This window comes from Hyaena hyaena, unplaced genomic scaffold (assembly GCF_003009895.1).
Source record: "Hyaena hyaena isolate Hyena2069 unplaced genomic scaffold, ASM300989v1 scaffold_44, whole genome shotgun sequence".
NCBI classification, from domain to species: Eukaryota; Metazoa; Chordata; class Mammalia; order Carnivora; family Hyaenidae; genus Hyaena; species Hyaena hyaena.
The window spans coordinates 2104635-2121236 of NW_024080676.1; the positions used below are offsets into that span (position 1 = coordinate 2104635).

Here is a 16602-nt window from a genome sequence, read left to right on the forward strand (position 1 = left end):
TCACCCCTATAATGTGTTTTCCTCTTTTTATTCCTAATAATACTCATATTTAGTTTTATCTAGCAATGATTTGACCCTTACCCACCTAACAGATTTTTGAAGAGGACGGAGGCCCCCCATGTCGGTTCAAGCTGATGTTCTTTCATGCCATCTCATGCTGGACCAGAAAGGAGAAGGAGACAGTTGAAGGTCTCTAGACCTTTAGCAGCAGTAGTATGTCTCTCTGGAATCACCTGCTTTCCACGTGAATATCCCCATGAGATGAACTCTGTATTAATGACCAAAAGAAAAGATGACAAAATCTTTCTTTAAATTTTTTTACATGTTTTCACTTATTTTTGAGAAAGAGACACAGAGTACAAGTGGGAGAGGGGCAGAGAGAGAGAGAGAGAGAGAGAGAGAATCTGAAACAGGCTCAGCACAGAGCCTGATGCAGGGCTCAAACTCATGAACTGTGAGATCATGACCTGAGCCAAAGTCATATGCTTAACTGACTGAGCCCACTTAGGCACCCCAAAATGTGACAAAATCTTAGCAGTGGTTACCTCTGGCAGGATGATTATTGTTTTATACTTTAAAAATAGAATTTTTATACTTTCCAAATTTTCTTGTAGAAATAATAATTATTACATATATGTATACATATATGCATGCGTATATGCATATGCATGTGTGTATATGTATATCAGAAAAAATATATATATGCCAGTGATATATCTATCACTAAGAACTGCATATGTTTTACATACATCAGTAAAAGATGGGACACTTAAAAATACCAAGGCATAAATTTCTGTCTACTCAGAGAGGCAAAGAAAATAGGTGATCTCAACCCCCTGAATTGAGAATTTAAAAGTGCTGGGGCACCTGCGTGGCTCAGCTGGTTTAGTGTCTGACCCTTGATTTTGGCTCAGGTCATAACTTCACAGTGAGATCGAACTCAATGTCAGGCTCTGTACTGACAGTTCAGAGCCTGCTTAGGATTCTCTGTCTCTCTCCGTCTCTCTCTGTCCCTCCCTGCCTCTCTCTCTCTCTCTCTCTCTCTCTCTCAAATAAATAAATAAACTTAAAATTTTTTTAAATAATAAAAGTGCTTAGGTATTAAGTATCACTGGTTTTGACAACAGCAGAAACAGATTAGTTTTGTGCCCTGATTATCTGACATAAGGCTTAATTATTCACAGGCAGATGCAGAAATTTTCCCTGGAATCCATTTCAAAAGTGTGTTTATAAGAATAGTTTTGTGTGTTAATTTTCACAGTAAATGAAATTGGTATTCTTTACTCAGTTTTGCAGATGTAGAGACCGAAACCAAGAGAGGTGAAGTTAAGTTGGTAAAAGGCACACTCATGACAGGGAGGATGCTCAAATGGAAGCCCTTGTCCACTTGAAACAAAGTCAGCACCCAAACTACTACACTGATGCAAGGATGAGTCTGACAGCCAGTTTTACAAAAGACACAGGTTATGTTTCAACCAGAGCATCTATTAGAGAAAAGGGAATAATAATATGAAGCTGCTACTCTGTGAAGGAGAGGGAAGATGGAGGGAAAGGAGAAACTGAGAACATTTAATGGACTGGATTTTCCATTCTGCTCTCCAGTAGCAAGACTCAATGCAGAGGTGGAATCTGAAGAATCAAATGATCCTAACATCAAGCCTAAAAACTCTAGCTCTAACCTATGACGTGCTATCTCAATATCTCTAGCTGTTTCAGGAAACTAGTAGGCACGAAACCTTCATCCTTTTCACCTAAGGACCAAATGCTGAGCAGGCTTCAGGAAGCAACAGGGACTTGCTACTTTTTCATCTTAGCAGCCCTGGTCCAGAGCCCTCAGGAACTCCCAACCCCACCCATCCACCTCCCAAGCCCCTCAGAGAATTGCCCATAAGCCCCAGATGCCCATGATAGTTTTAGAAGCTCCAGGCCCTCCTCAAAGCTGAGTTTCAGCTGGTGCAAGGAACCCAGAGGGATGGCTCCAAATCTGGACTGACTGCAGTCCTAAATTTCCCCAGAGGATGAGGGCCTGAAGCCATGAGGGAATCCTGTGAGAAAAATGGGAGCTCCATCTTGAAACCCATCTCATGAAATAGTTGACATCATCTGACCATGACAGTTATTCACACTCCAACCCAGTAACTTCAGAACCTTATGGATGAAGTAAAATAATTGGTTTAAAATGACTAAATCCTCACCAGACAGAACTATTACATACACAAATACTAAGCAATGGAATCTTTTTAAAACCTCGACTGTATTCTTTGTTTCTTCTGAATTTAGAATAACAATACATGCTTGATGATAAAAACTCTTACAATCCAGATGTTTATATAGGAAAAGTAAAAGATTCTAAGTGTAAGCGATTATATCTTTTTCCAGACTTTTCTTTATGGATCATTAGACATATATCGTCCCTCCTCAAGTGGGATTGCCTTCTACACACTAGTGTAGTCTAATTGGAAGTCTCCAATTTCCCAGCTTCTTGTTTTCCTTTAGGCATCATCTCATGTCAAATCATAGAGATCTACCTCATGTTTTAAAATCTCCTGCAAAATATTCCATTTTAACTATACACTATCCCTTTCTGATGGACATGTAGGTTGTTTCCATTTCTTTTCTACTATTCTAGATTATTCTACTATTCTAGATTAAATATCTTTCCCCAATTGTGCAGTGGCTCTCAACATAATCCCAATTCTCTTTACTTGGCAAATTGGAAAATACTCTTAACTGGCCACCTAAGAAATGTGTGGAGGCATTGCATATTTCTCTTCTTCACTTTGCAGACTCTGCTGATCTCCTATGTGCCCTGTGCATCCTTCACCATGTACCCAACAGCCTGCACTGGCTGCTTTATATCAGGGCCCTGTTATATTTGTTTTGCAGAATAATTCCCAGGCTTTGTCAGCATTGCTATCCTAAGACATTCTCTGCTCCATTCCCACTTGCTGCTTTCTTTTTATGCAAATGTTAACCCTGTCACTGAGGCCTCCCAAAGGCTTCAGGGAAGCTGTCTGAACTCTAATTCCTGGGCCTCTGGCATCTGGAAGCCTTCCTCTCATTTCTGAGTCTTACTTCCTCTTGTTTCTGCCTTTTGTATGAGTCCAGGCAGACTTTTCATGCCTCCCGGTTACCAAACCTAAGCATGAATCTCCATCCTATCTCCTTCAGGAATGGTCCACTGTGAGCTAGTATTTCACTGAATTTTGGCAGTGGATCAGGGAAAGGGTCACATTGAGTGCAGTAAATCCATCCACCACTGGTGCCTCTGGCACCTCTCATGCTGTCCCACCCTCTGGTCCTGAGAATGAGAGCCTCTGTGTAACAAGAAGTCCTCAAGAGGCACAAAGCCTCCTTCTATAGCCCATCAGGCTAACATGCCTTCATCAGCCCCATTCCCCAGCCTGTTGAATTAAAAGTCCTCCACCTTGTTATGGAAAAATGATGTGTCTCTACCCTAGAAGCCTGTAGCTCCAAGTCTGTGTCTTACCAGCTGCTTCTGTGGTTGCCTTCACCTTGGGTATGTGAGGCCTAGAGCTCTATGCATCCTTTGGTCAGGAAGTGGATCTCCCAGATTTGTTCATTGTTTAAAAGAACTGCCTTGGAAATGAAATGAAATGATTGCTTTGGACAGCAATGCAAACATGGTATCTCTTCCTGGGCAACCCTAGTGGCAGTAGTAATTCAGGACTTAACTGCTTCTTCATTTCATGACCACTGTCCTATGATCCAGCCTCCTCCAACCCTGTGCCCTGCAGCCAGGTGCAGTTTGTACTGGTCATCCACGTAGAAGTTAGCATGAGAACTTTAAGACACATCGTGACAGAAAATAAATTGAGACACATAACTTGGGAGTAACTCTAGACTCGTCCAAGATACCAGAAAATCTCTTCATTCGACCACTAGGCGGAAAGGTGAATTATGGAGACATTCTCTTGAAAAGTCTTCCTTAACAACATTTTATTAACACTACATAGGTGGATAGTCGTGGTGGTTCTTTCATGTGTTCAGTTTTCTAAATGTTGCTTCTTAAGCAATCTACACACAGAAGTCCTTCTCCTTCCTTTCCTCTCCCCATCCTTCCTGCTGCCCTTTATTTAGAGGAGACCAGATGCCAGGTACCTTCCTGAGTAATCTCATTTACTTTTTCTAACAATCTTATGACAAGATGTATTATTACCTCCCCCTAAAAATGAAAAAACTGAGTCTCAAAGAAGATTTATAAAGTCGCACAGTCAGGCAAGAAAGAGGAGAGTCAGGATTCAAACCAAACGCAGAATGACTTCAAAGCTGTGCTCTTCTTTACATAATGGACTGTCATTGAGACCGGAACATTCTGATTCAGTTCCCATTCTTACGTTCCAAGGTCCATTGAAAAGAGGTTTCCAATCTAGTAGTAATTTCTAAAACTCAGGAAAACAACATAATTAACTTAAAAATAGGTTTTAAAAGTCTTGAATGTTTGCACTTGAGAAATCTCATAGTAATTAGAGCAGGTGGAAGACAAGAAGAGTTTTGAGTGTGTTTTAAATGGACTTTGAATTTTCAAGGACTTTGGAGGCCAACCACATAATCTCTTTTTATTTCATTTAATTTAAAAAAATTTTTTTAAATTGTTTGTAATTTTTTGTGGGATAAAAACACTCATAAGAAAAGCATATAACACGTATATATATTCAATGCTGATTAAAAATATAAAATTACCAGTATCTACATCCCTTCCTATCTTGCAAGGCCCACTCCTTCTTATGTCCTCACTTCTGTAGTATAGACACATTTCTCTTTTCTTGATACTATCAGAGACTCAGCTTTGATTAAAACCATTCTAGTGATTCATGAAAGAACAAATAGAGAAAAACAATTCCTGCAACAATAAGAATTGGAAGAAAAGGAAGGGAGATGATTAAAAAGAGGATGGATATAGATAGATGGATATTTGTGAGAAAGCTGTTTTCTGAGGTCGAATGAATGGAACTAAAAGAAAAGAAGTATATAAAAAGAGAGTATATACTCTGGAAAGAAGAAAGGATGTGCTGGCAGAGGGATAAGTTAGGTCCCCAAATTCTAGAGCTATTGGCACTATCAGTTGTGGATTCAGCTGCAGTCTGGAGCAAGTAAGGAACAGAGAGGGAGGAGCAGGGGCAGCCTGAGTGTAAGGTAAAAAGGGCACTGTCGACCATTCATTTAGTCATCATTTGGGACACATCCCCTAGACTGAATGTCCAAGAGTAGGAATCTCATATTCCATTCTACATAGAAAGATTGATTCCCAGTATTATTTTATTGCTGGTATTTTGCAGATAGGTTGTTAGTTTCTTTTTTTACCATGACACATAAAGTGCCATAAATACTAAGCGAGTGTTGAAGCAAAGAGACCAGGAATTGAGAATACAATAGTAGGAATCGGAGTAGTATCTTGGAAGAAGAAAAAGGTGCTGCAAGAAATTTAGTGTAGTTGGGAAAGAATAAAAGGGACTCATAATTAAGTTTTATCATAAAATGCATTTGTTTAATGACTATAGTTTACATCGCTTTTTTTTCTTTTTTCCAGGAGCCTCGCAAACAACAATCTTCAGACACTCCCAAAAGATATTTTCAAAGGCCTGGATTCTTTAACGAATGTGTAAGAGGACCTAAGAAATCACTGATTAATTAATTTGCGGTAGTTAACGAAGAAGTCTGATATTGAGGATTAGAATTCGTAACTGGCTTTAAAATTAAATTAGAATTTTAAAATTTAAATTTTAAATTGGCTTAAATTTTAAATTTACTTGAACTAATGTTGGAGTCTTTTATGGTATTTCCTACTGGAAATTCTGAGTATATGGTGCCCAGGCATTCCTTTGACAAAGTGTGTGTCCTTTGGGAGGTAGTGCTGATAAGGGACTTTGAGGGGGGGTGGGAAGAGGAGGCCCAGAGTGAAGTTTCAAGATGCCTTTTTTCACATGAGGTCCAGGAAATGGGGCTACAGAGGAAAAACATAAAGGAGTCTGGGAAACTGACTGAGTACAGATGAAAGGTTACACCCATGGGTTGGTCAATCAACAGAGAAATGGAACAGGAAGTGGGGGAAGGGAGACAAGTTTGCCTTTTCTCCAGTTAGACTGAACAACAACTCTAGGCTTAATCCCCAGGAATTTGGCTTAAGCCCCAGGAAGGGAATGAACTTAATTATTTTTGACCCTTTTTCAAACAAAAGAGCTTTCAAACTTTGACTTTTAAGCCTCAGAGTGAAAGATCTTTGTAAGGAATTTGTATATTTTGCTGTAAGCAAAGCAAGTAATATATGCCTAATCCTCTCAAAAGCAATTTAGCTTCATTAAGTGCTTTCCAGACACTAGAAGGATATTTAAATGTGATAAGATAGAAGAACAAATGAAAGAATATATGAAACCAAAAGTTTTCTTCTTATCAATTCAGTTACTTGGCTATAAAATATATATTCAAAACAAATTTTCTCCAATAACAAAAGATCTAAGTCAAGTATTTTCTCCTAAACCTAGTATTTAACTTCAAATCAGTAAGCTAAATGAAAAACTTTCTTTGTTCCTTGTGGTATTTCCCCAGCCCCTCCTCAATGCCTATTACCTCAATTCCTGAGTGATGGTTTATTTCCAAGAGAGTGCCAGAATCAGGACACTTCCAAGAGAGTCTCAGACAGAGCACAGTTATCCGTTCTGGTTGACAATCACTCAGAAAAATTGATACTCATTATTTTGGGCCAGAGTATTCTTGGGAGATGGAGTTAGTCTTGGGAATGTCTTGGAAGTTAGATGATATGCTATGACAGAGTTGGGGATACAGCTTATTTGGGCACCATCCTCAGGCCCATCCTGGTGTCAGCCAGTACCACACACTAGAAACAAAACCAAACCAAAAAACCCCAGTAGAAATTGCCTCAGTCTCTATGGAAATCCCATAATGGGTTTGGCCTCTTGAGCCCACTCTGATATGCCCAAATCAAGAATTATCTAAGAAGTACAAGGATCTTTGCCAAGTTGTCTTTTAGTGGATTTCTTGGTTTTCTTGAATGTATCCCTCCAAAACCATTTTTAAGTGTTTCAACATTTAAAAATTATTCATGTACTGTGTGAACACTAAGCAATACCTATCTTAGGAATTCCATGTGACCAAGAAGGGTTTTAGGAAGGACCTGGAATTTCTGAACAAAAGCAATGCAAATAAACACAAAATTTGGTGACGTGGGATCATATGTGGAAATTTAAACTATCCATGCTGTATAGTTTATTACAGACATGAGTTGTTGTATGTCTGAGTTAACTCTGCTGTGTCAAAGTCATTTCCTCTTAAAATTGAATTTGTAGACCCATGGAATAGGATCAGAATGAATTACATCTGTGAGGAAGAAGAAAAGCAAATAGCTCCCTTGATTTAATTAAATATGATATAATAAGCACTGTATTCTATCCTCTAGACCTATATTGTCCAATATGATAGCCACACATGTGGTCACCAAACAGCATTCATAGTGTAACTGAGGAACAAAACTTCCAAATTTTACTTAATTAAAAAAAAATTCTTTTAATGCTTATTTTTGAAGGAGAGAGAGACACATGTTAGTGGGGAAGGAGAAGAGAGAGGAGACACAGAATCTGAAGCAGGATCCAGGCTCTGAGCTGTCAGCACAGAGCCTGATGCAGGGCTCTAACTCACGAACCTGCAAGATCATGACCTGAGCCGAAGTCAGATGTTTACCCAACTTTGCCACCCAGGCACCCCTAAAGTTTACTTAATTTTTTAAAAATTAAGCAAAACACTAAATTTAAATGAGTTTGATTATTGGAAAACTCAATTATGTTTGGAACAAACTGGATGTGTGAAACTATTGTTTCCAGCTATAAATGTTATGAAATCTAAATCCAGATCACATACTTCTGATGAAAATTTAGTATCCAAATTGAAATATACTCTAAGTATAAAACACACAAGACTCCAAAGACTTACTATTTTTTTAAAATGTAAACTATCTCATTAATAATGTTTGTATTAACTATACATCTAAATAATAATATTTTGTGTGAAATATTAAATAAAATATTTTAAAATAAATAAACCATATTATTAAAATTAATTTCAACTGTCTTGTTACCTTTTTAATGGGTTTAAAGAAAATTTTAAATTACATATATAGTTCACACTATATTTCTATGAACACACAGCTCTAGACAGAGCTGCCTTTGATCCAGGAGGGAATAACTTTTGATGTTCCATTGACTGGGTAGCATTCAAAGGTGCACTGTGGGAACTCTCTGAACTCAAAGTGAATTGTCAGTCAGGTTCAAGGTAGATTATGGGACATGATATAAAGCCAGGTAAAGGCATTCTGCATGTGTTAATTACTGAAGTATAAGTCATGCCTTTGTAGGTAGGACTCTCATACAGCAAAATCAGCTGAAGTTTGTCTTTCAGGGACCTGAGAGGGAATTCATTTAATTGTGACTGTAAACTGAAGTGGCTGGTGGAATGGCTAGGGCACACCAATGCAACTGTCGAAGACATCTACTGTGAAGGCCCCCCAGAATACAAGAAACGCAAAATCAATAGTCTCTCCCCCAAGGATTTTGATTGCATCATTACAGGTAATGTATTCCAAATGATTTCATCTCATAAAGTTAAAATAAGGGCTACATTTTATGTATGTGCAGGAATTGATATTTTTTATATCTTTAAAAACCAACTGACTGATTTAATTTTAAAAATATTGTAAAGCATTAAAACTCTGTGTGTTTAAAAGCAATGTAAAATTATAATTTTACTATTTCTCTTAAATAAATGTATTTCTTATGGACATTTGAGACCTAGCCAAGGAACAAGGCATTAGCACAGTTATTCATCATCATTTACTGTTTTTGCAGAATTTGCAAAGTCTCAAGACCTGCCTTATCAATCACTGTCCATAGATACTTTTTCTTATATGAACGATGAGTATGTAGTCATTGCTCAGCCTTTTACTGGAAAGTGCATTTTCCTCGAATGGGACCATGTAGAAAAGACCTTCCGGAATTATGACAACATTACAGGTATGAAAAGCCTGATTGTATTTTGAATAGAAAGTTAAGCAGGTTAAGCAAAGGGGAGCAGAAAAAGACAAGTGGTATAGGTGGATGCTTTGGGCAGGCTTAGAGTCATTTAAATCCCAACTGTACCATTTACTAAGTGACTTGTGGTTGTTCCCTAAATCTTAATATTTTGACTTGGAAATGGGAATAATAATACCCGACTCACAGGGTTGTTGTAAAATAATGCAATCATAAGATAATGTGATCACATATTCAAGAAACTTAGCATAGACCCTAGCCTAGTAAATACACAATAAAAGGTGGATTATTTTTCCAAGAAAAGTATTGGACTAGGAATCATGAGGTTTAATCCAGGTTCTGCCACAAACTAGCTCGGTGAGCCACTCACCTTCACTGGGCCCTCTCTTTTTCTTAACTATAAAATAAGGATGTTATTTTAGATCAAGGAGTCTCAAGGTTTGTTGCACAAACGTGACTCCTACAAAATGTAAATGTACTCCTAGTGACAGAAAGGGTTTTTGGTCCAATAAATTTGTGAACCTTATCTCCCTCTTGGAGATTCATAATACAAAATAAAGGCCCTGAGGAGTCTGGCAGGGAGGAAGCCTCTTCCCAGTGTTTTATGCATTTAATTTGACCTTGGAAACCACCTTTTTTTCCATGAAAACTTGTACTTAGGTGACCTCTTAAGTTTTGTTCTCATTTCAACAACTTTATAGTTTTTAAATAATAGTTTTAAATATAGTTTAGACTATGGGGTCTCCTCTTAACTTTTTCCATTAGCTTTAGCTTCTAACATATTTAAATCTGCTCCTAAAAGCTCTTAAACCTGTCCATAAAGGATTAGCCTTTTTAGGTGGAAAGGGTCATAATTAGATTCTGTGGGTGGCCACCAGCCCCATTGCTCAGAGGATCAAGACAGATCTGGGGCTTGCTTGAGACTGCAGTGCCAAGATGAAGGGATCTTCTCCAAACTGAAGTCATCCCAGAAACCTTCTTTCTCAAGGTGGAAGGTCATGCTTCCCTTTCTCCCAAACACCCCTCAGTTTTCCAGTGGACTTTGTGCAAATGAGATCAGGTTCTTCTTAACTGTGTATAGTCCATCAATTATTCTAGATGAATCTTAAGATGAACACTTGAAAGAGAATTGAATCACACATTTGCAGACATTCAGAGGCCATGATCTCATCTAGAAAGATGAATATATGCCAAATATGCAGTCACTATGACCTTGTTACCCCAGACAGATATTGCTAATCAATCATGGTGCTCTTGCTTACAGAGTGCAAACAGGGCAACAGAATCCTTCTCAATATAATTTTACAGGAAGTTTTCCAATCAATCAGTTGATCAATATTGGTACGTGGTTGAAATCTAGTGGACATCCCTTATCTAGTCCAAACTCTCATTGTATAGAAGAGAAAACTGAATTTTAGAGAAGTAAAGTGATTTCCCCAAAGTCATACAATCAGTTGAGCCCTTAAAAGAATCACAAATAGAATAATTTCACCTATTAGTACAAAGAATTGATGCAGAATATATTGCCTCAGAGCCCCTAAAGTTGCAGTTAGAAAAGGCATGGGTCCAGATATTTCCTGCTCTCTTTGGAATTTTTAGAGGCAAGCTCCTTCTAATCAATCAGAATTTACTGATCAAACTCTTACCAAAAAGATACTGAGCTGGTTCACTGATGCCATATTGTTTTCTGAGATTTCTCAAAATAACTTTTAGGAGTGTCACCCGTGACTTTACCCCTCTTTCATTTTTCACAAAGATTCTTCTTCCTTATCATTTCTCCTGCCACCAAAACTTAAGAAAAATGACAAGTGGCATCTATTTCCTTTCTTAGGGGAAAATTAGGTATTTTTAGAGCAAGATGGCATTCATAATTAGAACAAACCAATTACAATTAGAACTATGGGCTACCCAGATCACTGCTCAAGACTGCAGGGTGGTCTAGAAACTTGTGGGATCCTAGCCCAAGCTGGAAGCCCTTGAATGGCCCACCTTCCCCCAGGTTAGGTTAAAAGCATAGAGACTCTGGTAGACCTGGGTTTGAATCCTGACTTTGCCTTCTCTTAGCAGCACTGAACCTCTCTGAGCTTCAATCTGCTCATTTGCTAAAGGGAGAATAACAATATTTATCTCTTAAGATTGTTGGGAATTTTTAATAAGATGATTTGGCAAGGCACATAGTTGGTGCTCAATAAATGGCAGTTTTCACTAGAATTTCTATAACTCATGATGTGTCAGGGAAAGCAATGCTTTCTTTCTGTAAGAAGTGAAAAAAGGAAACACAGGCTGTAGCCATATATCCCTGAATGTCTAGTGCAGGTTGGATGTGACATGACAACTCAGGTGTTGGTAACAAGGCCTCATGAGGCACAAAGGCACAGAATGGCAGGTCCTGCTGCCATTGGGCCTTAGAGATTGGCCTTGCCTGTTCAATAAAGGAAATCTCTTATTTCAGGCTGATTTTGGTGGAAGTTGTATGGCCTCAGCCTGCATGTTTACATGCTGCAAATTGAGGATGGCCATCCAACTAATCTCTCATTTGTCTTTTCCCAGGCACGTCCACTGTAGTGTGCAAGCCTATAGTCATTGAAACTCAGCTCTATGTTATTGTGGCCCAGCTGTTTGGCGGCTCTCACATCTATAAGCGAGACAGTTTTGCAAATAAATTTATAAAAATCCAGGATATTGAAATTCTCAAAATCCGAAAACCCAATGACATTGAAACATTCAAGATTGAAAACAACTGGTACTTTGTTGTTGCTGACAGTTCAAAAGCTGGTTTTACTACCATTTATAAATGGAATGGAAATGGATTCTACTCCCATCAATCCTTACATGCGTGGTACAGGGACACTGATGTGGAATATCTAGAAATAGCCAGAACACCTCAGACACTCAGAACGCCTCATTTAATTCTGTCTAGTAGTTCCCAGCGTCCTGTAATTTATCAGTGGAACAAAGCAACACAATTATTCACTAACCAAACTGACATCCCTAACATGGAGGATGTATATGCTGTTAAGCACTTCTCAGTGAAAGGTGACGTGTACATTTGCTTGACAAGATTCATTGGTGATTCCAAAGTAATGAAATGGGGAGGATCCTCATTTCAGGATATTCAGAGGATGCCATCACGAGGATCCATGGTGTTCCAGCCTCTTCAGATAAATAACTATCAATATGCAATTCTTGGAAGTGATTATTCCTTTACTCAAGTGTATAACTGGGATGCAGAAAAAGCCAAATTTGTGAAATTTCAGGAATTAAATGTTCAGGCACCGAGATCATTCACGCATGTATCCATTAATAAGCGTAATTTTCTTTTTGCTTCCAGTTTTAAGGGAAATACACAGATTTACAAACATGTCATAGTTGACTTAAGCGCATGACACACCAAATTCTGTGGCTGCCATCAGAAACTTTCTACAGTACATGATCCGGACGAACTCAATGCATGATGACTCTTCTTATCACACTTGCAAATGAATGCCTTTCAAACATTGAGACTGCTAGAACCAAGCACTACCAGTATCTCCATCCTTAACTGTCCAGTCCAGTGGTGTGGGAAGTTACCTTTTATAAGACAAAATTGAATTGTGTAACTGTTCTTTGCAGTGAAGATGTGTAAATAAGTGTTTAATGGTATCTGTTACTCCAAAAAGAAATATTAATATGTACTTTTCCATTTATTTATTCATGTGTTCTGAAACAACTGCCAAATAAAATGTTTACATTTTCTTTCATATCCCAAAGGTAATTATTTACAAATTATTTTATTCTTGGTGATGGATGCTGAGGAAATAGTTTTATACAGTAGGGTTATATTTACATCAAGAACTTAGGGTGTGAATAATAAGTGAAGATGAAACACTAATATTGATTACCCAAGATATATCAACAGGTTTACCAGCTGGTTTGGAACATTCAAGGGTGTTTCCAAAGGTCGTGGCTTTTAAGAACACTTTGTGGACAAATGGTGATGAATTAAAAGCAAGGTACAGAAACTTGCTTATTACAGGAAGACTAATTTGAAATAAAGAATCATAAGACCCATCTTTTCCTATCTGAGAGCTCTAGCTAAAAAAAAAAAAAATATTCAAAGAACTTATAGAAGAAATAAAACTCAAGAATTTGAATTTTAAAAACCCTATTTAGGGACTTTCTAAATGTCTGACCGTAAAATTATCTGAGAGCTGATATACATTGTAAACTTACAGTACTTGCCTCAAATTTACCTGACATGATGGCTTCTTAATCTAATCAAGGATGCTTCACTTCTAAACATCAGTTTGGATGTTACTGACATGCTGCAGTGTCTCCAGGAGGCTCATATTTGATTTTCTAAATCCCTGCTCCTGGATCACATAGTTTGTTAGCACCTAGCACAGTGCCTGTTATGGGGTAGGCTCTCAAAAACTGCTTTTGAAGATTTTTCTTTTTCTGCATGTGTGTCCTCCTGTTATAATACAATAATAAACTTCATAAGCCTCTTTGATCTAATCAGTCCTATTAAATGACTACCTATTAAGAACAGGGTGTTGTTCCTGTGTTGCTGGGGAGCAGAATTGAGGAGGAATAGGGCATGGTCCTTGCCCTTTGGGGCCTTAGACTAATTGGAAGGTTAGGACACAGAAACCTACAGAGTAAGTAAGCCCTGAGCACCAATCATCATCTGGATATTCTAATTATAAAGATCATGGGAGTATCAAAGATGAGTTTCTAGAGGAAGTGATCCTAGTTTGAACTTAAAGGGAAGATATGATTTCAAAAGGGGATCATGGCAGAGGAGCTATTCCTGGCATGAATTGATTCTGTGTGAAAGAGCTTCCCCCAACTATTGCTCCCTGCACTCTTTTTCCAAATAAATGGGGAGTGGAGAGGGCTAGACATCAACACCACTGCCAGCACATATCTGGCAAACTTGATGGACCTAAGGTGCACACAATAGTTACACAGTTTCCAGGAAGACATCTTGGGGTGTTATGCGCAGGAACCAGTTTCCTTTACCACATGGGGAAGATATTAACTGACATTAGAGTTATGGGAGACAATAAACTTACCTACTCCCCATCTTGCGCACAGGGAGACTGGCCTTTAAATGTCTTATTTTTTTTCAGTTTCCTTTTCCTATAAGCAGCTGTTTCCTATATGCTGTTGAAGAGCACCTACTTTGTATAGACTGTATTTAAGTCCAGCCTTTGGCTTTGTCCACAGGCAAATTACTTAAATTCTCTGAGCCTCAGTTTCTTCATCTGTAAAGGGACAATAATGCTTACCACAAGGATAGTGGAAGGATTAAATGAGATAATGTGCACTCGGTGGACTGAATTTTCCAAATATGGCAACAAAACTTCCCATCCTACGTGTTCTGTAGAACCTTGGTTCTGAGAACCTTGCCCTCACCGCATCAAGAGGTGGTACGTAATTCCCTTATCATTAAATCTGGTCAGGCTTGTAATCAATAGAATGTGGTGAAAATGATGCGGTTAATTTTGAACGTAGATCATAAAAAACAGGAAGCTTCTGTCTTGTGAACTGGGACAATCATTTCTGGAGCCCTGAGCTGCCACCTACAATGTCCTACTAGGCTGAGGCCACCATTCTGAGGAAGCCCAGGCCTTGGTCAACAGCTCTGGCTGAGGTCCCTTCGAACAGCCACATCAACCACCAGTCCTAGGAGTGAAGATGCCTCTGGGTGACTCCAGCCCCAAGCTGTCAAGTCACCACCAGCCATCCAATCTTTCCAACTGAGGCCCTGGACACTATGCAGCAGAGACAAGAGACAAGCCATCCCCATGGTATTGGATCCAACTTCCTCACCCACAGAATCTGTGAGCATAATAAAATGGTTAAATTGAACATCTAAGAAGTTTTGGGGTGATTTGTTATACTGCAGCAGTGATCAGAACAGCACACGAAGTACTTAACACAGAACTGGCACAAGTCAGCACTTAGCAAGTGCTCATTAATGGGCTCCACACCCAGAATATTGCATGATTCAGGGTCATGCTCTACCTTATTACCTTAATGTAACTCATGGCCGTTTCGTTTTCAAAGGCTAGTTCCTGTTTTCAATACATTGCCAGTGTTCTAACTGTGCCAGGGCTTCTGCTGAGTTCAGGGATGCAGAGATGAAAGACCTAGATTCTTCTCTGTTTTCATAGAAGCATTGACTATTAGCAAACTGACTCTCTGATTTACCTGAAACCTGAGACCCAGAGATGTGAAGAGAGCCGAGTGAGGTAGGCTACAATCCCAGCATCTGGACACTCAATTCAGATCTTTCTTCATCACATGGTGCTACCTTTCAACACCTCACCCTCCAGTCTAAACCTGGGATTGCAGACAGGGAAGAGGTGAGGAGAGAGAAGGCTGACAGAAATTCAAGAAAGACTGAGGAGGACACATAGTAGGGTCCACTTTCACAGCAATTGGCCAGTCCTTTCTCAGAGCTGCTCTGTCTGCCTGTACCCTTCATCTAACCTATACTGTCTAAGTTTGCCCCCTCTCCAGCCCTAGATAATTGGACCTGGAGTGAACTCCTCATCCAGGGTGCAACTCAGAAGCTGGGCTGGGCTCAGCCTGAACTGATCCAGTTATCTCTCCTGGATATTTGGAATTAGTACAGTAGAGGCTGGGTCAATTAGCCACAGGCAATGGAATCATAAAATAATCTTAAATCAGGTACCCTCAAAGCAGAGGGATTTATCGGGGGAGTGCTCTCATGCTACACCTATAAGGGTGTAGACTAGGGCAGGGGAAGATGCTACAAAGAGATGTCCTTTCAGGAGAAGTTAGCTTCAGCCTGACTCCAAAGGGAACTCCAGAATGTGAATTGTAGTGCACAGTATGTCCTGTCTTGAGGCAAGGAGGATGGATGTTCATACCCCTCATCTGATAGTTATTGACCAAAAAGTATGCGGCATAACATCTCAGACATCTCCAGCAATGAGAAGTCTGAACTGGCTAAGGACAATCCTCAGGAAAGTATGCTAATTTAAGCTGATATAAACTGACACCCACGGCTGCTGCTGGACGGATACTTCAACCTGGTAAAAAGGGGTTGGGTGGGAACCCGTGGAAGGTCCTACAGGGATAGTTACTGAGGTGCTAAAGACACCATTTTGGAGCAGCCAGAAGGGCAACAAAAGAGCAATCTGGAAGCTGGTCTGAAAAGTGAGAAGAGAATGACATAGAAGGTCAGAGAGGAGCAGAGATGAGAAGTCTGAGGAGTCTGAGGGGGAGAAGGAGGAAGAGCTAAGAAAGAAAGGAAAGGAAAGGGAAAAAAGGTAAGAAAAGGAAGAGGGAGGGAGATCTGGTGTCCCAAGTAAGGTCACCTGAGAACCAAACTCTGAGAAGCTAACGTACACAAACGTACACACATTTATCAGATAGTACCCGTCAGAGGACACCTGGGAGGGAGGAGAAGAAATATTTTGGCAGAGAGCAGCTGTAGGGAGCCGAGATGCTCCTTCTCAGGTGTCCCAAGTTGGAGGGAGGGGACCCACCAGCTTTTTACACCTCCATATTGATTAGTCATTGATAT

The 16602-nt window shown here is 39.3% G+C and overlaps 1 protein-coding gene across 4 annotated transcripts in view; it reads left to right on the forward strand.

Moving 5' to 3' along the window:
- LGI1 (leucine rich glioma inactivated 1) overlaps window positions 1-12760 on the forward strand; it is a 37767-nt gene extending 25007 nt beyond the window's left edge. For 3 of the 4 annotated variants that reach the window (XM_039230236.1, XM_039230238.1, XM_039230237.1), the window contains 4 exons: window positions 5552-5623; window positions 8431-8600; window positions 8877-9041; window positions 11610-12760. In XM_039230236.1, the coding sequence (XP_039086167.1) occupies window positions 5552-5623; window positions 8431-8600; window positions 8877-9041; window positions 11610-12445 (1243 nt within the window). In that variant the 3' untranslated portion in view covers window positions 12446-12760. The remainder of the gene's footprint in view (window positions 1-5551; window positions 5624-8430; window positions 8601-8876; window positions 9042-11609) is intronic. The other variant, XM_039230239.1, reaches the window with a different exon arrangement.
- The last annotated feature ends 3842 nt before the right edge of the window (window positions 12761-16602 follow it).